Source organism: Rhinopithecus bieti, unplaced genomic scaffold, assembly GCF_001698545.2.
Source record: "Rhinopithecus bieti isolate Rb0 unplaced genomic scaffold, ASM169854v2 scaffold_13351, whole genome shotgun sequence".
Lineage (NCBI taxonomy): Eukaryota > Metazoa > Chordata > Mammalia > Primates > Cercopithecidae > Rhinopithecus > Rhinopithecus bieti.
The window spans coordinates 1,871,307-1,893,798 of record NW_016807514.1 but is presented as its reverse complement, the minus strand read 5'-3'; the positions used below and the strand labels follow the sequence as shown (position 1 = coordinate 1,893,798).

General features: G+C 55.9%; 2 protein-coding genes across 6 annotated transcripts; both read left to right on the top strand.

Annotated features, from left to right (window-relative positions):
* The first annotated feature begins 272 nt into the window (after positions 1–272).
* On the top strand, positions 273–18,235 carry CCDC27 (coiled-coil domain containing 27). 3 transcript variants are annotated; one of them, XM_017882438.1, is made up of 11 exons: positions 273–394; positions 1,605–1,733; positions 2,917–3,074; positions 7,449–7,598; positions 8,787–8,885; positions 9,140–9,644; positions 9,865–9,995; positions 13,036–13,113; positions 13,737–13,949; positions 16,279–16,383; positions 17,880–18,235. In XM_017882438.1, exons 1-11 carry the CDS (start codon positions 304–306, stop codon positions 18,000–18,002), a joined length of 1,782 nt encoding a protein of 593 aa, XP_017737927.1. In that variant the 5' UTR covers positions 273–303; the 3' UTR covers positions 18,003–18,235. The 3 variants fall into 3 exon arrangements, with proteins under 3 accessions (XP_017737927.1, XP_017737929.1, XP_017737928.1); XM_017882440.1 differs by having other exon boundaries at positions 9,281–9,644; positions 17,880–18,234; XM_017882439.1 differs by having other exon boundaries at positions 13,737–13,916; positions 17,880–18,080.
* Positions 18,236–20,412: 2,177 nt separating this feature from the next.
* Positions 20,413–22,492, top strand: SMIM1 (small integral membrane protein 1 (Vel blood group)). 3 transcript variants are annotated; one of them, XM_017882437.1, is made up of 3 exons: positions 20,413–20,493; positions 21,805–21,989; positions 22,307–22,492. In XM_017882437.1, exons 2-3 carry the CDS (start codon positions 21,880–21,882, stop codon positions 22,431–22,433), a joined length of 237 nt encoding a protein of 78 aa, XP_017737926.1. In that variant the 5' UTR covers positions 20,413–20,493; positions 21,805–21,879; the 3' UTR covers positions 22,434–22,492. The 3 variants fall into 3 exon arrangements, with proteins under 3 accessions (XP_017737926.1, XP_017737924.1, XP_017737925.1); XM_017882435.1 differs by lacking the exon at positions 20,413–20,493 and adding an exon at positions 21,310–21,403; XM_017882436.1 differs by lacking the exon at positions 20,413–20,493 and adding an exon at positions 21,508–21,590.

The window sequence follows — 22,492 nt, the reverse complement described above, 5'->3', positions numbered from 1 at the left end:
CCTGGGCAGGGATCTGCGTCCACATACTGGTCATAGGCACCTGGGCAGGGATCTGCGTCCACATACTGCTCATAGGCACCTGGGCAGGGATCTGCGTCCACATACTGCTCATAGGCACCTGGGCAGGGATCTGCGTCCACATACTGCTCATAGGCACTTGCCATTGGGGTGATTGGCGATGGTTTAGGGAAGCAGGGTCTGCCCTTGCATGGGCTGGCCTAGAGTCAGGGGCCTTCTGCACCTGTCTTATTTTCTCCGCCCTGCCAGAGTGAACCCAAGGATGCCACCAGCCTCACCAGCTTCATGTCCAAAATGGAGGAACTTCGAAGGGTCTTCCCCAGGCGTCCTGACTGCCCCCAGTTCAGCACCAGGGCCACATCCATGTCCCACTGTGGTAAGAGCCCCCCACCAGGGCCGCCTGTGAAACTGCCTGTCAGAGTCGAGGGGCCGGGGCAGGACTTGCTGCACCCTTCAGTCTGCGAGCAGCCACCAGAGTTGGCCTCCACGGTGGCCCCAGCTGCTGCTTTTGAAATCCGCCCTGTGCGCAGGGAGCCAGGGCAGCGGTGAGGCTGCAGGTGGAGGGAGGCTTCTCCTGGCCACTGTCGTTCTGATTTGTCTCCCCAGACTTCTTGCTTTTCTATTGTCTAACCCACTAAAACTTCAGTAGGGTCAGGGGCTAGGGGAGTGGAGATGGTTGAAGATTCTGGAAGCTTCAGGAAAAATCCCATAAAGCCAGATAGCTCGTTAGGGACAGTGCCCCTGGGGAGCCCCAGCAGCTGTCCGGTCCAACCCCTCACTGCTCTGATGAGAACAGGAGGCTCAGAGCAGGCAGCTGCCGAGCTCCGTGGTCACCTGGGGGACGCTGCCCAGAGCCAAGGCTTTATCCCAGCATCTGCTCCTGGACCTGGACTGGTTCCATGTCCCCACACAAGACACCATTCTTAGGGATGGCGAGCTTGAGCTTAATTCCTGTGACCAGTAGCCAAGCCAAGGTGGGGGTTGTGGGGAGGGGGTCCCGTGCTGTCCACGAATCTCAGCCGGCATCAGGCAGAAGCAGGGCCCCCACCTTTCTAGGCTTCAGGCCCCCCTCCGCCTCAGCAAGAGGGTCTCCACAGCGGCCAGGGCTCCAGAACCAGGGATTGTTGTGGGCAGTTCTCTGGGGAGGCTGAGGGGCCGCACGGTGTCCTGGGCGTGGGGTCTGCGTCTACATACTGCTCATAGGCAGTTGCCATTGGGGCGCTTTGTGATGGTTTAGGGGAAACAGGGTCTGCCTTGGATGGGCTGGTCTGGAGGTGGGGGAGCTTCTGTTCGACCTTTAGGAGGGCATGTTTTTACTGAAGGAAAGTGGGGTCTGCCCTCCAGGGGACAGGGGGCATCAACTAGAGAAATTCAGCCACACTCGGGTCTGTTGAGGCGGAGACACCAAGGCAGGCAGGAGGATGAAGCCCACCCTTTGGTTCAGCCCCTTGCTCAGTCCCATGCATCCATTAAAAAAAGCTACCTGTGCCCCTACGTGTACTTAAGGATAAATAAGAGTCTGCCCTGGAGTTCTTGGGGAGATGAGACCACAGCAGTCACCAGATGGCATCTTTAACACTCGGCAGGTTCACCCACCGAGGCCGATTCACCCACCGAGGCCGATTTGTCCGGGGAGATTGACAACAGCTCAGAGACCTGGAGGGGCACCCGGGACCTGCTCTTGGCCAGGCAGGGTTCGGATACGAACCTGGATGGTGAGGGAGCCCCTAGGGCCTCTGCCTGCACCTGCTGGGCCCCTGAGCTCGAGGCCTGCTTCTTGCAGGGTTGCTGCTTATGCCACGTGGAATTCCCTTCCAGGACTGCCTGCCTCCTGAGGAGTCACACAGAAAGGCCCCCGGGCTCCCTTATGCAGAACTAGCCCTGCCTTGCCTGACAGCTTAGGCTGCAGTCCCCCCAGGACCATGGCCCCTTGTCTTTAGGAAAAATCATAGTTGAAAGTTTTGTCCCCTTGGCCCTTACCCAGAGGCTGATGGGTGTATCCCTCACTGTGGGTAGAGAGAGACCCCTCAGGACACTGTTCCCGCAGACAGGTGTGCCTGTTTCCATTTACCAAGAGGAAATTCACAGCACGGAGTTTCCTTTCTTGCCTTAATTGGAGGAAACCTAGAGTCTGCAGTGACCAGCTGCCCTTAGGCTCAGGAAGGTGGAGAATCCCCTCCCTCCCCTCAGTTTAAAGATGGAGAAACTGGGCTGGGCGCAGTGGCTCACGCCTGTAATCCCAGCACTTTGGGAGGCCGAGGCGGGTGGATCACGAGGTCAGGAGTTCAAGACCTGCCTGGCCAAGCTGGTGAAACCCCGTCTCTACTAAAATACAAAAAAAAAAAAAAAAAAAAAAAATTAGCTGGGCATGGTGGCGGGTGCCTGTAATCCCAGCTACTCGGGAGGCTGAGGCGGAGAATTGCTTGAATTTGGTAGGCAGAGGTTACAGTGAGTTGAAATCGTGCCATTGCACTCCAGCTTGGGAGACAGAGTGAGACTCCATCTCAAAAAGAAAAAACGAAAAAAAGATAGGGAAACTAAGGCCCCAGGAGGGGACAAGCAACCAGGTGTGCAGGGACAGCATCAGGATGACCCCCTTGTTCTGACTCCCAGCTCTGGCTGCTCTGTCCTGGGTGTCTCGGCCGGAGCTTCCACACCTTCCCTCACTCCCTCAGCACATGCACTGAGCTGGGTGTGGGCGCCCCATCGTGTTCACAGCAGCATCACACTGTGTCCTCAAAGTGAGGTGACAAGAGCTAGGAGACAGATCGGAGTCCGTCTGGGCAGACAGGGGTTTCCGAGGGAAGTCTCAGAAGGGTGGACATCGTCATCCAAGAGGCCAGAGGAGCTCGGCAGGGAAGGGTCTTGTTTCTCATTCAGTCTCTGCTGTCGCCACAGGGCACCTCCTTCCCTTCAGTAAGAGCGCCTGCGAGTTCAATTACTTGAGGAGGAAGAGCAAACCCCAGACTTTGAGTCCGGTCACCAGCAGCTCAGTCGAATCCCAGAGCTGCTCCAGAAAGAGGATGCCCTGGTACCTTTCAGTCATCCATGAGAAGGTACTGGCGGAGAGGGTGCAAATCCCAGGCCCCTACTCCCTCGCTCTGCTTCCGGCTGGGAGGACAGCCCTGCCCCCTGACAGGCTCTGGTTCTAGTATCTGGTTAGCTGCATCAAGCAGGTCCCCATGGCCTAAAACGACCTCCAGACCCCCTGCTTTGACAACGCTCCTCACTCCTGTCCATCCTCACCCCAGTGGGTGGCAGTTATGCCGGCATGGAACTCAGACTCCCTGGCAGGCATGACCTCCAGCCATTCACACATCTTTGCACCCACAGACTCTACTTCAGAGAATGTATTCTAAATCAAAATCATAACAGGAAAAACCAGCTTGATTTAGGTACAAGTTGATTCATTGTAGTGTCATTTTAAAAATCTATATTTATAAGAAAGACTGACCTATATTTTCACTGTCTTGTAATTCCCTCATCAAATCTTAGTATCAAAGTTATTCTAGCTTCATTAAAATGAAAGAAAAGGCTGGAAAACAGTTACTTTTTTTCTTTTTATTTCTTTTCATTATTATTATTATTATTATTATTATTATTATTATTATTTGAGACAGGGTCTCGCTCTGTCACCCAGGCTGGAGTGTGGTGGTGTGATCCCGGCTCACTGTAGCCTTGACCTCCCAGAGCCCAAGCAGTCCTCCCACTTCAGCCTCCCAAGTAGCGGGGACTACAGGTGTGCGCCACCACACCTGGCTACTTTTGTATTTTGTAGAAACGGGGCTTCCCCAAGTTGCCCGGGCAGGTCTGGAACTCCTGGGCTCAAGTGATCCACCCATCTTGGGCCCCCAAAGTGCTGGGAGCACCACTGCACCCGGTACCTTGTTTCTTTTTCTGTTCTCTGTAAGAGTTTGTGTAAGATTGATGCCGTTTCTTCCTTAAATTCTGAAGAATTCGCCATTGAAGGAGTCTGCGTCTGGAGAGTCCTCACAGGATAACTCTTCTTTTATTAATTAATTTATTTATTTTTGAGACGGAGTCTCGCTCTGTCGCCAGGCTGGAGTGCAGGGGCGCCATCTCAGCTCGCTGCTACCTCTGCCTCCGGGTTCAAGCAGTTCTCCTGCCTCAGCCTCCCAAGTAGCTGGGATTATAGGCACGCGCCACTACACCCAGCTAATTTTTGTATTTCTAGTAGAGATGGGGTTTCAGCATGTCGGCCAGGATGGTCTCAATCTCTTGACCTCGTGGTCTGCCCGCCTCGGCCTCCCACAGTGCTGGGATGACAGGGTGAGCCGCCGTGCCCAGCCTTTATTTATTTAGAGAAAGGGTCTCATTCTGTTGCCCAGGCTGCAGTGCAATGGCACGATCAGAGCTCACTGTGGGCTCTATCTAAAGGGGCACTTTTAGTTTTTAATTTATTTATTTTGTTTATTATGAGACAAGGTCTCACTTTGTCACCCAGGTTGGAGTGCAGTGGAGTGATCCCAGCTTACTGCAGCCTTGACCTCCTAGGGTTCAAGCAATCTTCCCACCTCAGCCTCTCGAATAGCAGGGACCACAGGCACACGCCACCATGCCCATTAACTTTTTTCATTTTTTTTGTAGAGACGAGGTCTCTCCATGTTGCTTGGGTTTGCCTCGAACTCCTGAGCTCAAGTGATCCTCTTGCCTCAGCCTCCCAAAGTGCTGGGATAGCAGGTGTGAGCCACCGCACTAGGCCCCTGCAGGAGCACTTTTAAAAATCACAAATTAGGTCAGGCACAGTGGCTCACCCTTGTAATCCCAGCACTTTGGGAGGCTGAGGCGGGCGGATCACGAGGTCAGGAGTTCAAGACCAGCCTGGCCAACATAGTGAAACCCCATCTGTACTAAAAATACAAAAAAAAAAAAAAAAATTAGCTGGGCATGGTGGCGGGTGCCAGTAATCCCAGCTACTTGGGAGGCTGAGGCAGGAGAATCGCGTGAACCCAGGAAAAGGAGGTTTCAGTGAGCTGAGATCAAGCCACTGCACTCCAGCCTGGGCGACAGTGTGAGACTCTGTCTCAAAAAAAAAAAAAAAAGAAATCACAAATTCAATTCCTTTAAAATATATCCAGGTTATCTTTTTCCTCATTTCAGTTTTGTGTTCTGTGTTTTTCTAGGAATGCATCTATTTCATATAAACTTTTAAATTTATCAGCCTAAGGCTGTACATAGTACAAGGATAATTACTATCCTTTATGCAGCAGCGTGGGCAGCATAAGGACAGCCTCTGTCTCATTTCCAATATGGCTGCCTTGTACCTCCTTTCTCTTTTTCCCCATTGATCTCGCTGGAGTTTTATCAATGTTAATAACCTTCTCTTAGAATCAGCTTTAGATTTTGTTGATTTTTCTCTAGTGTCTGTTTCCTTTCTCTGCATTCTTTTGAAGCTGATAAAGTTTTGATGAAAATTATGGACATGAGTCACAAAATGTTGGCGAGTTGATGCAGGGCACAGAGACCTGGGGGGGTCATATGATTGAATGGAGACACAAGGGGGCTTGCCAGTTCCAGCTCCTGCTCCTGTGGGTCCATGATATTCATTTTGTTTACTCCTGCTGCTCTACCTGTACATTATTAGAGATGTCACTGCTTTAAAAGTGTTCCTACCCTTTAATCAAGCAATTGCATTTCTGAGAAATGGCCTGAGTGTACCATTAGACAAGAGTCAGGCAGATACACTGTTGTTATTCATGTAGGTAGATACACTGTTGTTATTCATGCAGGCAGCAGGGAGGAGATTTACCAGGTCATGTGCATGAACCATCCAAGGGAAGGGCTGCAGGCTTGGCTGCCTCCAGGAGCTCCAAGGGGCTCATCAGGCTTTTCTTTATCTCATCTCTGCCTTCATCTGGGCTGTCATAGATGAACTCTTCTCATTTGGTGGCAAGAGAGCCACCTGCCACAAGTTTGCAGCTGGCATTGTGTAAACTCAGCAGCTCTAACAGGAAATCAGATCTCCTTTCCAGCAGTCTTCGAACTATTTTGAGATGTGAGAGTGTCTCAGGTGACCATGACCAGGGTGATGAAATGTGATTTCTGCACATTTTTTCCCTTTAACTTTGTATTTCAGGCATAAAGTGGTAAGAATCCATACTATAAAGATTCCCATGTACCTTTCCATTCCCCAGATGTTAAATGTGGCCACGTTTGCTTTATCCTTCTCTCCTCTCTCTCCCACTTGCTCCTCTCTCCCTTCCTATATCATAAATTTTCGCACCTAACTTTATTCCTTTTCTTCTACTTTCTGTAGGATTAATTTTTAGTTCTTTTTTTTTTTTTTTTTTTTNCTGGAGTGCAGTGGCCGGATCTCAGCTCACTGCAAGCTCCGCCTCCCGGGTTTACGCCATTCTCCTGCCTCAGCCTCCCGAGTAGCTGGGACTACAGACGCCTGCCACCTCGCCCGGCTAATTTTTTTTATTTTTTAGTAGAGACGGGGTTTCACCAGGTTAGCCAGGATGGTCTCGATCTCCTGACCTCGTGATCCACCGTCTCGGCCTCCCAAAGTTGCTGGGATTACAGGCTTGAGCCACCACGCCCGGCCTAGTTTTAGTTCTTTTCTGAATTCTTGAGATAGATACTTGGATCACTGGTTTTCCATTGCCCTCCTGGTATAAGCATTTTAAGGCTGTAAATTTGTCGTTAATCACAACTTTAACTGCGTCCCACGAGCTTTGATGTGTCCAGATGTTCATTTTCATTCAGTTTTAAAAGTTTCTAGCTTTCTTTGTAATTTCTTTTTGACCCATTGGCGACACAGAAGCCTATCACTTACTTTCCAAACATTTAGGGGACCTTCTAGTTATCTTTCCTTCCAGAATATTCTGTTGGGATCGTTTTCCTCCCACCTGAAGAACTCCCTTTAGTATTTCTCTAAGTTCAGATCTGCTGGTGACAGATTCTTTCAGTTTCTGTTTGCCTGAAAACATCTTTATTTTTGTCTTTAATTTTGAAGAATTGAGGGAGTTGAGATTCTGAGAACAAAAGTTTGAGGAGCTCCCCAGCAAGCCCCTAGGGAAGCTTGGAGGGTATTGCCAGTTAAGTGTGGGGCCTGCAAAGAAGACTGGCGTCCTGTGGTATAGTGGGGTACAAGGACAGACCACAGGCCAGGTCCGAAAGGGAAGCTGCCTTGCAACTCCTCGGAGGAGGGTTTAGGATCTGCTCTTAGGATGGGTGCAGAGGCGCTGGAGGTGCCAGGCATGGCTCAGTAAAGAGCTGGCACATCTTGCTCTCCAGATGTGTAGTGCTAGCTCTTTACTGCAGTACACATCTTGAAATCCCTGGGACCATGGGGTTTTGGGGTCCCAGGACAGCAAATCTGCTCCTCCTGGGTGGGCTGGAGGCAGGTTGGGGGAAGAGTGTGTGGCTGCATGGCCCACGGGGACTGCCCCTGGTTTTCTGCCCAGGATCACTGCCTGTCCGAGCTGGAGATACAGGTTCAGAAGAAAGACGAGGAGATCCTGCTGCTCCAGGAGGAGAGGGAGGCCCTGAAGACGCAGCTGAAATGCCTCCTCAAAGGCAAAGGCCAAGAGGCATCCATGTCCCCAGGCAGGAGGGTGAGCCAGCCCCAGCGGGGCACAGTGCAGAGTTCTAAGACAGTCGTTTCCAAAGCATCCAAAACTGCTGGTGACACACAGACCCCTGGCAAACCCCCAGGCCCCCTGGATCCTACCAGGTCCTCACTGGAACGCGGACCGGTTCTCAGGGTTCTGATCAACAGGCAGGGGAGAAGCGAACAGAGGCACGAAATGACAAATGAGAGCTGTGAGCCGATGCAACAAGCAGGGGAGAGGCGAATGGAGGTGCAAAATGACAAATCAGAGCTGTGAGCCGATGTCTAGGCACCTGCACCTGGTTTCTGACTTGCTTTCTGCCTGGGGCAAGGCATGGCGCTATCTGGGCTCAGGGTCCTCATCTATATAACGAGGGCTGAGCTAACCTCTGAAATCCTGGGTCATGGAGGCCACCCTGCAGGCGGATTCCCCAGGCCTGGCCGTGTGCATCGTGGGCAGTGGTAGCTTGGACTACCCTGCCCTGGCCGGGAATCCCTTCTCCCTACTCTCTGGTTGTGAGCCCCCCTGTGAGGTGGGGGATGGGGTTGGGGTAGGGGTGGGGTGGGGATGCTATCCCACCTCTCGGTCTGGGCAGAGGACTGGATGTGGCAGGTCTGTGTTGTGCCCAGCGGTGGTCACCTGATCTTCCTAAGACCTGATTTCTTTCATACCTGAGGAGATAGCCTGAGTTTATGCTGGGGGCCAGAGATGAAGCAGGGACCAGGGGGAAGGCCTCTGACCATGCCAAATGCCCTAAATGCCTCAAGGGAAGGCTGCCTAGACACACAGGGCAGGGGCAGGGAAAGGTGGTCAGCCAAGGGCTTCCACTCTCCGTCCTCCCAGGCTACTGGGTGGGTGTCTGAGGGTGGGGCACCCAGGCAACGACATGCACTGTGGGCGTGTCTAAGGCTGGCTCCCTGACTTCCAAGGCCTTGTCTTTTACTGCAAGGCCACCTGCCGGGGGCTGCTCTGGGGCTGCCTAGAACCCCTCTGCCCCCCCGAGTTACCCATCCACAGGTTCCTGTGCCCTCCACTGCCACAGCTCCCACATCCCCCAGCCCCTTGGCAGGAGGATGCAGGTCCCCTCCCCAGACATGAAAGGCCACTGTCCCTTCCAGGACAGGCAGTGGTCGGTTCCTGGGGTGCTGCAGGAGGGGCTGGAAAGCTGAGGGTCCCCCGGGCATCTTGCAGGAGCGGCTCTCAGATGCTTCGCTGAAGCTGGGCAGGCTGAGCCTCCTGAAGGCCTTCTCCAGAGATGAGGAGGAGCTGCAGCACTGGCACTGGCAGCAGGTGCGGGCTGCCTGGAGAGTGGGCACGCAGTGGGGGACCCCGGCCCAGAAGCCACCCAGATTGCTTAGCTAAGAGGCCCAGGCCCCAAGTGTCCCCACTGCAGCCCTGACCTGGGGTGCCCCCACTCCAGGGGAGGAGGTGAGGTGGGTGGGTTGTTAACCCCTTGAAGTCACAGGTCAGGTGCAGTCTCCTGACAGAGGGAGGACCCATGACTGAGGCCGCAGTGCCTGGGCCATTGTTGGTGACCTTGCCAGGAGGATGCTCTCCCGCTCCCTGGACCCTGCAGCAGCCGGGAAGGAGGCGCCCTCCCCGGTGCCCCTGCCATAAGCATTGGAGTCCCCCACCCTGGGGGTGCCCCGCAGCCCTGCCCAGCCCCTGCCCTACCCATCTCGCAGATGCGGGAGGAGCCTGCAGCACCGGAGAGGGGCAAGGAGCTGGACCTGGGAGGTGGCGAGGAGGACGAGGGCCTGGAAGGGGAGCCCGAGGGGGCGGAGGACACGGGTGCCAGGGGAGGTGTGAGCCAGTTGGGGGCTATACATGAGGGACGCAAGGAGGAGGAAGAGGAGGAAGGGGACAGGGATGAGGACTCCGAGGAAAGGGAGCTGCCAGAGGAAGAGGAGACCCCCAGGAAAAGTGCTTCCTCCCTGGCCGAGTCGTTTGAGGAGGAGCTGCTGACCCAGCTGGAGGAGTACGAGCAGGTCATCCTGGACTTCCAGTCCAACCTGGAGGCCACCAGGACCAGATACTCCCTTGCAACAGGTAGGGCCTCGGCGGGGGGCTGGGCTTTGGCCACTCAGCAGGTCCTGGCCCAGGAGCTGGGACGCCCAGACGCTGCCTGCTCTGGTCAGTGAGCTGGAGCAGGGGCAGGTGTCAGCAGCCTCACCCAGGCTCGCAGAGCCCTCCCAGCTGGCGCGGTGGCCCGGCCCTCTCCAGTCCCTCATTGCCCCTGCTTGCTCTTGTTCACTGCCTCTGCGCCCAGGAGTGATTGCGTCTTTACAACAACAACTGGATTTCCAAGAATCCCAACTGCGAAAGATCGATAGGGAAAATGAGACGCTGCAGAAGGAGCTTCGAGAGCGGAAGCAGCAGCTACAAGCCATGACCGACAAGGTGGCCGTGCGCTTAGTACCGGCCTCCGCTCCGTGAGCATGGGCCAGATTTCATTAACCCCCAGCAGCTCGGCGCAGGCGCCACCCGTCCCATCTACTGATGGAGACTTTGAGCCTGGGGCGTCCAGGCAGCTGGCCCAGGGTTGTGTGGCTGATAGCAGCCCCACCAGGCTTCCCCAAGGTGTGTGGGAGGCTGGAGCCCATGTGTCCAGCCACAGCCCTGCCCTGCCCCTGGGCTGGAAGCATGTGTCCCTGTCTCCTGAGCCACTGTGCTCTTGGCCTCTCCTCAAGCATCTCCCGGCCCCTGAGTCCTGGGGGTGAGAAGGCTCTCTCTGTGCTTAGAGAAACTGCTACTCCACTGAGCCCACTCTTGTCGTTTTTGTTAAATGTTTTAAGTTTTTATTCTTATCAAAGTTATTCATGCACATCGCTTAAAGGATCAAATAGTTCCACGAGGCCTGTCATGAAAACCAGGAGCCTCTGACCTCCTCCCTCTCATCTGCCCTCTCCTAAGTCATCATTTTAAATTCTTCCAGCACATTCTTTATGAATCTATCTCCATATCTCTAAATAGCATGTTCATAATGCCCGTTCTAGATTTTTCTCCATCTTAACATTATTTAATGCTTCCTTTTTTCCTCCCCTGCCACCCCCCAGCACACACAAGGGCAGCCTTTCCATCCACCCTGCTCCCCATATCATTCTATCACAATCATGTTGCACTGACATCATTAGGACAGTTATTTGTCTCTCACACACACACACACTCAAATAAGTTTTACAGAACAGTACTGATTCATAAACCACAACTTGAAAACAGCTGCATCCCATATCTTTTGCTTTCTTGCCCAGTTCACTTATTTCTGGTGGAGCACATCCTCCAGTAGTTTTATCAAAAAGGATGACTGAGGCCAGGCGCGATGGCTCACATCTGTAATCTGAGCACTTTGGGAGGCTGAGGCAAGTGGATCACCTCAGGTCAGGAGTTCAAGACCAGTCTGGCCAACATGGTGAAACCCTGGCTCTACTAAAAATACAAAAATTAACTGGGTGTGGTGGTGGGTGCCTGTAATCCCAGCTACTCAGGAGGCCAAGGCAGGAGAATCACTTGAACCCAGGAGAAGGAGGTTGCAGTGAGCCGAGATTGTGCCATTGCACTCCAGTCTGGGCGACAAGAGCAAAACTCCACCTCAAAAAAAAAAAAAAAAAAAAGGATGAAAGGGGTAAAGTTTTGGGGACACAATATATTGGCAAATATCCTTACTGTACACCCTTGCAACATCTGGGTTGGATATAGCATTCCCGTTTGGAAACCATTTTCCTTCAGCATCACAGAGGCATTCCTCTGTTGTCTTACAGTTTTCAGGTTTGCTGATGAGAAGTCCAAAGACGTTCATGGTTCTTTGTGGGAGGGTTGTTCCTCTCTGGAGAGCTGTAAGATCTATCTTTGTCCCAGGGGATCTGAAACCTCCCAGAGTTATGCTTTATTGAGGGTGCATTTCCATCTGTTGTACTGGGCACTCAGGGGCCATCTGGGAACTCATGTGCTTTAGCTCTGGAATTTTCTTTGGTTTCATTGTTTTTCATGTCCTTCTCTCAATTATTTGGCTATTGGACCTCCTGTCCTGCTCTTGTTTTATCTGTTACCTCCTCCTTTTTGTCTCCTTGTCTTTTACAGATACTTTCTGAAGATTTCCTTAACTTTATCAACAGCTCTTGAGTTTTCATTTTGTTATAATATTTTACTCTGATGTTCTCTGAATGCTCCATTTTTCATTTTTCGAAGCGCACTCGTGTGTGGCTTCACAAATGCAGTATCTTCTCTTCCCTCAATGACAGTGTTCATCATAGTGTTAGTTTTCTAACTTCTTGCACCACTCCTATTTCCTACAAGTTCCCTTTTATTTTATTTTATTTTATTTTTTTGGAGACAGAGTCTTGCTCTGTCGCCCAGGCTGGAGTGCAGTGGTGCGATCTTGGCTCACTGCAAGCTCTGCCTCCCGGGTTCATGCCATTCTCCTGCCTCAGCCTCCCGAGTAGCTGGGACTACAGGCATCCGCCACCACACCCGGCTAATTTTTTGTATTTTTGGTAGAGACAGGGTTTCACCACGTTAGCCAGGATGGTCTCTATCTCCTGACCTCATGATCCGCCCACCTCGGCCTCCCAAAGTGCTGGGACTACAGGTGTGAGCCACTGCGCCTGGTCACAAGTTCCCTTTTGAAGTTGGCTTTTGGTCTCTCATTCATCTGAGAGCTTTGCTCCAATGTTCGAGTTGACTGGACTCTGAGCACACAGCTGACCACTCCGTGCTCCCTGGGCAGAGCAGTGTGCTTTGCTTTGGCATTTTAATGGAGAGTTTCTTTTGTTTTCTTTATTATTTTTATTTTTCTGAGATGGGTTCTCACTCTGTCACCCAGGCTGGAGTTCAGTAGTGTGATCACAGCTCACTGCAGCCTCAGCCTCTCCAGGGTCAGGTGATCCTCTCATCTCAGCCTCCTGAGGAGCTGGGACCACAGGCGCATGCCACCACGCCCAACCAATGTTTTCATTTTTTGTAGAGACAGGATCTATGTTGCCCATGCTTCTCTCAAATTCTTGAGCTCAAGTGATCCACCCACCTCAGCCTTCTAAAGTGCTGGGATTACAGGTGTGAGCCACCGCACGTGGCCTAGGGCTCTTCATTTCTGAAATAGCATTCCACCAGTCGTCCTCATGTTAGTCTCCATGTTTAGAAGAACCCGGACCAACAATGTCTGAGACCTTTAGGAACTCAAGTGTGAGCTGGGCTTGTTTTCTGCTTTCCCTACTGCCGGCTACTTGGCTTTTTTGGATCTGGGATGTCAGATACCACTCAGCCATCTTCAAACTCTCCAAAATATTTTTAGTCCTCTTTCTTCTCCTCTTCTCCCTGCCTTCAGTAGAAATCCCGCTGCCATTATTTTAGGGAGCTTTGGGGAAGGAAAAAAGTTAGATGCCAGTGTTCAGTCTGTTATTTCAACCTGGGAGACCCCCATGCCAACCCCTCTGTCTCCTTCCAGTTCTCCAACCTCCGAGAAGATAAGAAACACCAAGAGATGATGGGGCTCATTGAGAAGGACAACCAGCTTCTCCGACAGGTGACAGCCTGGGTGTCGTTAAATGGTCAGCCAGGCCACTGTTCTTGCTGTAAGTCCCAACACAGTGAAGGGCAAGACGGGGCTGGAGCTTCTTCACAGCCCAGCCAGAGTCCCTTAACTTAGGTAGCAGGCCACTCGACGTATCTCTGGGCCCCACGTCCGTACAGAAAGCTCCTCGCAATCGCTGGGCCCAGACTGGACTGGAGGGACCCAGCAAGAGTTGCTGGCCTTTTTTTTTTTTTTTTTTTTTGAGACAGAGTCCTGCTCTGTCACCAGGCTGGAGTGCAGTGGTGCAATCTCAGCTCACTGCAACCTCCGTCTCCCGGGTTCAAGCGATTCTCCTGCCTCAACCTCCCGAGTAGCTGGGACTACCAGCATGCGTCACCACGCCCAGCTAATTTTTGTATTTTTAGTAGAGACAGGGTTTCACTATGTTGGTCAGGCTGGTCTCGATCTCTTAACCTTGTGATCCACCCGCCTCAGCTTCCCAAAGTGCTGGGATTACAGGCGTGAGCCACTGCACCTGGCCGCCGGCCATCTTTTAGGAAAAAGTGGATGGGTATCACACGTACTCTGGTTGGGTGAAATGACCCCACCTCTTTGTCCTCCCCGGATGTCCCCAGCAAGTGTCGAAACTGGAGAGAAAGCTCACCAAGCGGGACCATGTCATCTCAGAGATGGACACCAAGGTCAGCCAGCTGCAGGAGCAGGTGGAACTGGACCAGAACCACCTGCAGAGGTGGAAGCAGCTGCAGGAGGATTTGCAGAGCAAGAAGGAGATGATTCAGGAGGCAGAGCAGCAGGTCCGCGTGGCCCTGGAAAGCTCCCAGTCCAGGGTACGCCCAGCCCCTCCTCCTGAGGGTCTGTCCCAGCAGCTGGTGGCCAAGCACCCGGGCCCCTGCCCACCGCCCACCAAGGTAGAACCAGGCTCTGAGTACACGGGGGCTCGGGCTGGTTCTGCCGTGTACACCAGCACCCACACAGAGTTGACGCTCAAGAAGCGTGGGTAGAGGATGGAGTGAGGGTGTAACAGAGTACCCCAGAAGCATTCGTCAATGGCAGTGGTGGGCGGAGCCCCGCGGGCAGGGCTGCGGGTCTTGGCTTGCATTGTGAAGGGGATGGCTCACTGGCTGGAAAGGAGGAGGGTGCCTGGACTGAGAGGAATGGTGGTGTCAACCCCTCTCTGAGTCATGGTGTGCTTGCTGGGCCAGGTACCATTCTAAGTACCTTCTTGGTATCAAAGTCATGTGGCTCCTTTAACCAAACTATGAAGTAGTTATCATGATCCTCATTTAACAGACAAGCAGGAAAGGATGAACAGTCCCCCTGGACCCCAGACCTGCTTTTTGCGGTGGTGCTGGGATTTGGACCAGGCAGTCTTAACTGCAGGACCCCACTGGGGCGTCATATTAAACGTGAGCAAGGCCAGAACGCACCCTGCTTGTGAAGGCCCCATGCCAAAAAGGAAATCAATAAAGAGCTGACCTTTTTTTTTTTTTTTTTTTTTTGAGGCAGGGTCTTTCTCTGTCATCCAGTCTGGAGTGCAGTGGGGTAATAACAGCTCACTGCAGCCTCGGCCTCCCAGGCTCAAGCCATCATCATCCCACCTCAACCTCCTGAGTACTGGGACCACAGGCATGTGCCATCATACCCAGCTAATTTTAGAAACTTTTTGTAGCGACGGTCTCACTATGTTGCCCAGACTGGTCTCAAACTCCTGGGCTCCAGCAGTCTGCCTGCCTTGGCCTCCTGAAGTGTTGGGAATACAGGTATCAGCCACCGTGCCTGGTCCTGACCTTGATTTAGAATCCAAAATTAAGCAAAGGTCAAGATCATGTATGGAGGCTTTTTGAAGTCATGTTCCCAGCAGGAATGCCAACTGTGTTCTTTTTCCTGCCTGAGCCTGCCTCCTTCCGGCTGGGTCAGACGGCAGCACTCACCCCTGGTATCCCTTGATAAAACAGTTTGGGATCCAGCTGTAGTCCTGGTGAAGGCATTAGACCAGAGGCAGTCTAGGTGTGTCCATTTGTACACCAGCCTGCACTGACCTGGTAGAGCCTGGAAAGCTGAGCTAAGAAATACTCTGAAGCTAAGTCCCGGTGAGCAGGAACTAGCGCCAAGCCTGATGGTGAGGCCCCACGGGGGTGGGGAAGTGAGGCTGGGCACCCTGGGTAGCTGCCAACTTCTACCCTGGGGAGGCACCCCCAGAACAGAGGCCCAGTCCCTTGTGGCCTCAGGACCTCCAGCACTTGGCACGATGCTTGTACAAAGTGGGCACTCAATAAATACTGGAAAGAAGGAAAGGATTCCACTCCTCACACAGGCCAGGGGCCCATGACATTCCTGCTGTTACTTAAACCTGTCCAAGCGGCAGTGTGGACGTGCTTCCACTCGGAGGTAAGGCTGAGCCTTTCGGGCCCGGCTCCCATTGGGCACCTCTGTGTCGTCAGGGTTTATGGCCGAGGAACTGGTGCTGATCGTGCCGCATAACTCCAGGGGTTTCTTTCTGAGGCTCCTGGGGCGCAGATTGGAGAGATTTCCTCTGTAGCTTCCTGGGAGGCATGATTAGCTACCTCTGGGGAGGTGGCTGCAGCGTACAGGCAGACAAGGATCTTCACGGCAGCAAAAGACTGGAACGCCTTCCGGGTCTGTGCGCAGGGGCCAGGTTCAATGCTGCTGTCCATGGCACAGACGCCTCCTAGTCAGCATGGAAAGGAGGACGGGCCAGCAGCACACTGTTAAATGCCTAAAGCGAGAGTGTCGCCAAGGGCCAGGAAACCCACTCACTGCAACTCCCCTGGGCCGCGGAGGAAGGTCCAGGGGTTACGTGCAGCTTCTGTACTATTCTGGTTTCTTGGTTTAAAAATATGTGTGTGTGTGTGGGTAGGTTTTACTTTCCAATTAGAAAAGCCAACGTGGTGTCAAAGAGCCTTTGGGCTTTGGGGCTGGGCCGCGCAGGGTCAGGGGTTGGATCCGGCAGCTCCTAGCTCTCAGGCAGCCCACATTGACTTCTCCGGCCCCCGTTTCCAGTTTCTAAAGCCATGAAAAGTGAGGGCGAGCTGTTCCTTCCTGGCCTATAAAAAAAAAAGTGCTGGGGGGTGCAGCCCACTGGCCAAGTGTCTTCTTGGGCAAAGATGAGTGACGATGTTGTCCCTTTGCTCATAGCTCGAGAGGCTAAGGAATAAGATCATCCAGGCCACCTTTAGCATCTCCGGGACCAAGTCCTTGGCCAACGAGATATCTGACAATGACATCCTGGAAGCCCTGCAGGTACACCCCTAAGCTCAGCTGCCTCCATCCAGGCCCCATCCCCCTAGGCCACAGCTGGGGTAGGGGGTGGGGTGGGGGCCTAGGTTAGATTCAAGGGACTCTGTTCTCATGCTAGCTGTGTCACCTATTCACCTGGACCCCAGGACCCTCCTTTCTCTCTGCTCAGGCAGAGGGGACCAAATCATCCTAAGGTGGGTGGGGGCATGGCATGGGAGTCTTACCCACTCTCAGCAAAAAGGGGGAGGGGCATCAGAGACCAGCAGTAGCCACCACAACCCATCCTGAGCGCTGTGGAGAGGGGACAAGCCGCTCGGGTCATGAAGACTCTCCCGCAGCAGGAGCCCAGCCCCCTGCTTTGTCCAGCTTGGTCCCCTCCGCTGGTATCCCCACCCACTGATCCGGGGCCCTGGCGCAGACTCTTCCCATCCTGGCTACAGCCTCCTGGGCTCCTTCCTGACCAGGGGTCCCCAAGCAGGGGCCTCGGAGAAGTAGAAGGGTGTAGGAGAAATAATTCAGGCCTTGGGGTCACTGGGCATGAGGAGGTCACCACCCACCAGCTGTGGGCCACACAGTCACTTCTCTGAGTCATAGGTGCCTCCCTCTGTGACGGAGAGCCCATGCTTACCTGCAAGGTGTCGTGAGACTCAGAGATCTGGGAGTCAGGCACTGGCTGTGGCTCTGTGTGGGGCCATGAGCTACGCAGGGGTCACCTCTTACCAGCAGCTGCTTCTGGTCCCAAGACTCACACTTTGCCCTCTAGGGCTGCCCTTAAACCCCAGTGTGTGCCCACGACCTTCCAGCACCCACGTTCATGGGGCCTGGTTCCCTTCCTCTGCAGAGCGGGTAGGCCCCAGACGGTGCCTTTCCTGCAGAGCTGTAATGTGGGCAGAGATCTCTGTGGCCTTGGTACTGTTGTCTGGGGGAGGGGAGGAGGAAGGGGAGGGAAAGAGGAAGAGAAGAGGGAAGACAGAGGATGGAGGGAGTATACCCACTGCACAGTAGCCAGGGAAGAGCACCTTTGCTTGTTTGCTGTAACCTGACACAAACTAGCAACGGCCCAGAGAGGAGACTGGAAGAGGGGTGGGGACAACGTTCCCTCTGCACAGGACAGAAGGGACTTGAGGGACAGATGTGATGACCTCAAAGGTCTCTTGGAGTCTGGGGTTCCTCACAACTCTAAGAGGGCCGAGGAGGGGTCTTAGTGCAGCCTTCTGTGGGCTGGTGGTGTGCACCTGCCCCAGCTCCGTGTTCTGTGACTTCACTTCTGCGGCTGAAAATCAGCCGCCGTGGGAGTATTCCCACCACAGAAATTGGCAACGCCACAAAGCCCTGGAGAGTCGGTTGTAAGTATTTACCAGCACACCCCTGCTGCAGCGAGCCCCTCTGGAGAAGGAGAGGGTGGTATCCCGGGCAGCTGGCATGAACTGGGCACACCAGCCTCAAGGCCAAGGTGAGGAACTGGGAAGGCCACCTCCACGGTTGTGTTTCTTGTGTAGAGAATTATCTCAGAGAGAAGCGACTACTATAATCAGCTGAAGCAGAAGGGTATCAAAGTGCCCCCCCTTCATCAGTCAGAGGCCTTCCTGCCCAGCAAAACCAAGAAGGGGACCTCCAAGTAGACCCAGCCAGGTGCCCAAATACGGTCAGCCCAGCAGAGGCCAGGGCCCAGCTCCAGAACCACCCGCCCCCACCATGAGTCCTGTTCTCAGACTTAGAATTAAACCCAGGCGTTGGCACTGTCCCACCTTTTTCTTCTCTGGAATCCACGTGGGGGCCTATTCTCCTCTGCGACCTTGAACTACTACCACACTCCCCATTCCAAAGCTCACTCACTGGAGGTCAGCACACCAGCCTGTGCCCCTAGCTCCTAACAGGTCCCCTTGAGGCCCCAGGCTGCCAGACGCCTGAGCCGGGGTGTCCAGCCAGTACTCAGCACAGACCTCACACCTACTGAACAGAGGGGGTCTGTGACCTCCTGCCCTGGGGCCTCTCCTGGCTGGGGCACTCTCTTGCAGGAGGATTGGAAGATGGTGAGGGTGGGGGGCTCTGTTCCCATCACCCTGCTCCTGGAAGGAAGGTTTTACGGACGGCAACGTTGTCTGGTCCCTGACGCTTCCCCGGCGCCTCGCAGGCTCTGGGCGCCTGAACACATTCGGAAGGGGCTCTCCTCATCGCCCTTCTCTGCTCCCCACCCACACCCGCTTCCCTTCCCGCCGCGAGCACCGAGCGTGGGCCACGTGCGGGCGCCATGCCCCTCAGGCCCCGGAGGGGGACGGTCCCCGCGGCCGGGTCCTCGATACCCAAGATTCAGACCCAGACGCGCCCAGAGCCTCCCGTAGTCTCGCCGGCGCTGCAGCCCGGTCCCCGCGGGGCTGGGGGCCTCGTGGCGTCGTAGCCGCTGCAGCAGGGGTGAAGGAGGTCGGGGACCCTGGAGGCCCCGAGGGCGGGCCGTCTGGGGGCGGGAAGTGTAGCCCTCAGACCCTGCCTGGACCCCTGCACCTCTAGGCCCCGGGGCTGGGCAGCCTCGGGCCCCAGCCCCACTCGCCCAGCACCCAGCCCCCTCTGGACTAGGCACCTCCGCGCTGCTGGCTCCAGCCCTTCCCCAGCCGCAATGAACCGCCCCCTCTCGCCCCGCCCCCGGCCTACCCTCGCCCCGCCCCCGCCCCCCTCTGGACTACGCACCTCCGCGCTGCGGCCCAGCCCTTCCCCGCAATGGCCCCGCCCCTCTCGCCGCCCCCCCTCTCGCCCCGCCCAACGGCCCTCCTCTCGCCCCGCCCCCCGGCCCCTCTGGACACCCACCTCCGCGCTGCTGGCTCCAGCCCTTCCCCGCATGGCCCCGCCCCTCTCGCCCGCCCGCTCTCGCCTCGCCCCGCCCGCCACCTCTGACTACGCCACCTCCGCGCTGCTGGCTCCAGCCCTTCCCCCATGGCCCGCCCACCACTCATGCCACGCCCCCTTCCGGACCAGGTGCCTCCCCGGCTGCTGGCTCAGCCCTTCCTCGCGTGGCCCCGCCCCGGCCCGTCGCCCTGCCCAGGCCGGCCCCTGCGAGACCAGAGACGCCGCGGACCAGGTAAGGCGCGGCTGGGGGCCGGGCTGGCAGCTTCCCGGTGCGGCACAGTGGGGCAGGTGGGCCTCGTGCGCGGCCGGGCCTCGCGGCTGAGAATTGTCGGGGGCTGGGCGTGCCTTGGACTGACCCCACCGGCCTAATCAGCGGAGCGGGCACCAGGCCCGGAACTGCCGCCTGGCTCCTTGTGGCCGTGGGACCCCCGACCCCAGCCACTTTCCCTTGCCAGCCCTTAGCAAGGTGCTTCTCGTTATTTTTTTTAGGCTCGAGGCGTCTGCCGAACCTTCAGCCAGCCAGGATCTGCCCCTTTGGAGGTGCGGGCCGCGGCCAGGCTCTGACCCTCAACTGGCACAGAGCTCCGGCACTCAGGCAAGATTCTCCGGTAAGTGTGGGGCCCTGAGGCGGCTGTGGGGTGAAGACAGGTCTATGCAGGGGGCCGCTGTGTACGCTAGGATCTTCCTGCACTCGCACAAAACCCCGGGAGGTGCCCAGGGAACCCGGAGGCTCCAGGGCCTGGAGGGGCCGTCCCCCTGATGGTTTCTGCCGCCACATGCTGTGACTCTCACGTGAGTGTGGAGGAGACGTTTACTGGGCAAGGTGAGGGAGGCCCAGCTCAAGGGCCGGCTCTGGTGGCTTTGTCCACCGGGGTGACTTGGGAACCACACGTTCCACGTCAGCAAGACCAGAACCCAGGATCCCAGAGTTTGAATGATACTGGGCTTAACTTCCCACAGGGAGGCCCATGATGGGCTGCTGCAGTGAACTTGGATACTCAGCACTCCTGGGACTAATGCTGCATGGATGTGGGTTGCAAAGGTGGCTGCTTGCAGCTCCAGCCATCACATCAAGGCTTAGAAGAGGAGTGGCTGCTGCTCTTTCACAGAGGCAAAAGCTTCCCCATCCCCTGCTGCACCCTGGCTCCTGCCCACAGCTGGGTGACTTGGAAAGCAGGGTGGTGGGTATTAAAGCTTGTCTTACCCCGGTCATGGCTGTTAACTGGGGCTGGCACATTGCTGCTGGACCAGACTGGGAATTCTGCACACCAGGTAAGAGGGCGGGAACCTGGGTAAGCAGCTGTGCCTCACACATGCTCGGGAAGACAGCACACCATACTCCAGTAGAGGCTGGTGCCTCCCTGGGCCTGGATGCAGGCTGCACTGAGCCCCGTGCTCCCACGCCTTTCGCTGGCGCCTCTGGTCTCTGGGCTTTCGGGAACAGGGCCGCACCCCGGCCTGCCCCCGCGGTCTCCGCCTGCCTGCTCTTCTGCCTGGCCTTCTTGCCGGGGCTGCTCTTGGTGCTTTCGCCCTCTGTGCCGCTGCCCTGGAGGGCCGGTCCTTTTCCCTTCCCTGGGCGGGCCCCGCCCCGCCTCCGCCCTCCGTGGGGTCCTGTCGGCACTCTTGGGCGCTGCTGCGCCGGCCTGCAGCCGAGCTCCTCCGCTGGGTGGTTGCTTTTGGCCTGCACCCCCTGCACCCTTCCCCTTAGGTAAATAGGAGTCGAAACGAGGACAGAGGGTAAAGGAGGTAATTTAGAGTCTGGGCGGCTCAGGCTGGCCGCGTCAGCTGTGCCTAGTGCTTGGAGTTCCTACTCAGTCCTGCGGTCTCCTTGCCTCTGTGGTGCACTTGGGGCTGCAGGCCACCGAGCTGAGCTGGGCTGCCCTGCAGCCCCCAGCCCACGACCCTCCTGTCTCTGTAGGGACTCCCTGAGGCCTGAACCACCCCGGCCTGTGCTCAGTGGCATCGTGCCCCCAAGCCCCAGCCCTCCCAGAGGTTGGGGTGGGGGAGGGGCTGCAACCCACATCAGGCCAAGGACACAGCTGCGTGCCACTGCCTGAAGACCAGCCCACGCATCCTCCTCCCCAGGCAGGGACCGGTCTAGCTGTAGCCACTGCCCCGGACCTGCTGCCCTGGACCTGCTGCCCTGCCCCATCCCACCCTCTCCGGGCCAGCCTCCCCAGAGGTCAGCAGGCGCCTTATCGGGCAGGGTTAAGGAGGGGGACAGTTATCAGGGGCTGCATCCTGGGTTGGGTCACAATGTCCTTGTCTCTTGAGGGTGGCAGGCCATGCAGGCTGTCTGATAAAAGCACCCAGGAAGGGAGGCCCCTGGAGCGTGCTGGAAGGAAACACTGGCCTCCCACATGCCTGAGGTTAGGGCTTGGCCTGAGATGGAATTCCAGCGGCTTGGTCCCATCCTCCCGGCGTGACCCTGGGCAAATGACTCAACCACTCTGTGTCTAGGTCGCCTGTTAGGTCAGGTGACAGAGCCGGTGCGGGAGCCAGCCCCTGACCCTTAGTGCCCCTCCCCTAACAGCAGCCCTAGAGGGGGTCTTGACTACTGCCTTCCATTCGGTTGTTTTACAGTGAAGTCACAGCCTTGCCACCTGTCTTGATCTCACCACTGTGAAGGCCCCACCTCTCCTGCTGCAGCCCCACAGCATGCAGCCCCAGGAGAGCCACGTCCACTATAGTAGGTGGGAGGACGGCAGCAGGGATGGAGTCAGTCTAGGGGCTGTGTCCAGCACAGAAGAGGCCTCAAGCTGCCGCAGGTAAGGGGCCTGGGGGCAGCCTGCCAGCCACAGTAGGCCGGTGCCTAACCTGCCTAACCACAGGGACGCCTGCCCTAACCCCTGCCGCCAGCCCCATCACCCTCCACCCCATCCTGGCTGGGAGCCCACGGTCCAGCGGCTCAGCAAACCGCAGCCCTTGGCCTTCCTTCTGGTTGGCTGTGGGTGGGGAGAGCTTCCTTTTCACTCCAGCAGAGCGCCAGGCCCCTCCCCCGACCCAGACCAATGGCCACAGTCCACTTAGGGGCCCCTCATGCGGCCCTGGCCTGGGGCTCACCTCCAGTTGGTTCTCACCCCAGGATCTCCCAGAAGCTGTGCACGGGCAAGCTGGGCATCGCCATGAAAGTGCTGGGCGGCGTGGCCCTCTTCTGGATCATCTTCATCCTGGGCTACCTCACTGGCTACTATGTGCACAAGTGCAAATAAATGCTGCCCCACGTGCATGCTGGGGGCTGGCTGCACAAGTGAGAGCACAGGCCTGGAGA

Coding starts and splice junctions, on each gene's coding strand:
- CCDC27 (XM_017882438.1), top strand. CDS start 304: ATGTCCAAAATGGAGGAACTTCGAAGGGTCTTCCCCAGGCGTCCTGAC. Junction 13,950..16,278: donor TGGAAAGCTCCCAGTCCAGG/GTACGCCCAGCC, acceptor CTTTGCTCATAG/CTCGAGAGGCTAAGGAATAA. Junction 16,384..17,879: donor ACATCCTGGAAGCCCTGCAG/GTACACCCCTAA, acceptor TTTCTTGTGTAG/AGAATTATCTCAGAGAGAAG.
- SMIM1 (XM_017882437.1), top strand. CDS start 21,880: ATGCAGCCCCAGGAGAGCCACGTCCACTATAGTAGGTGGGAGGACGGC. Junction 21,990..22,306: donor GAGGCCTCAAGCTGCCGCAG/GTAAGGGGCCTG, acceptor TTCTCACCCCAG/GATCTCCCAGAAGCTGTGCA.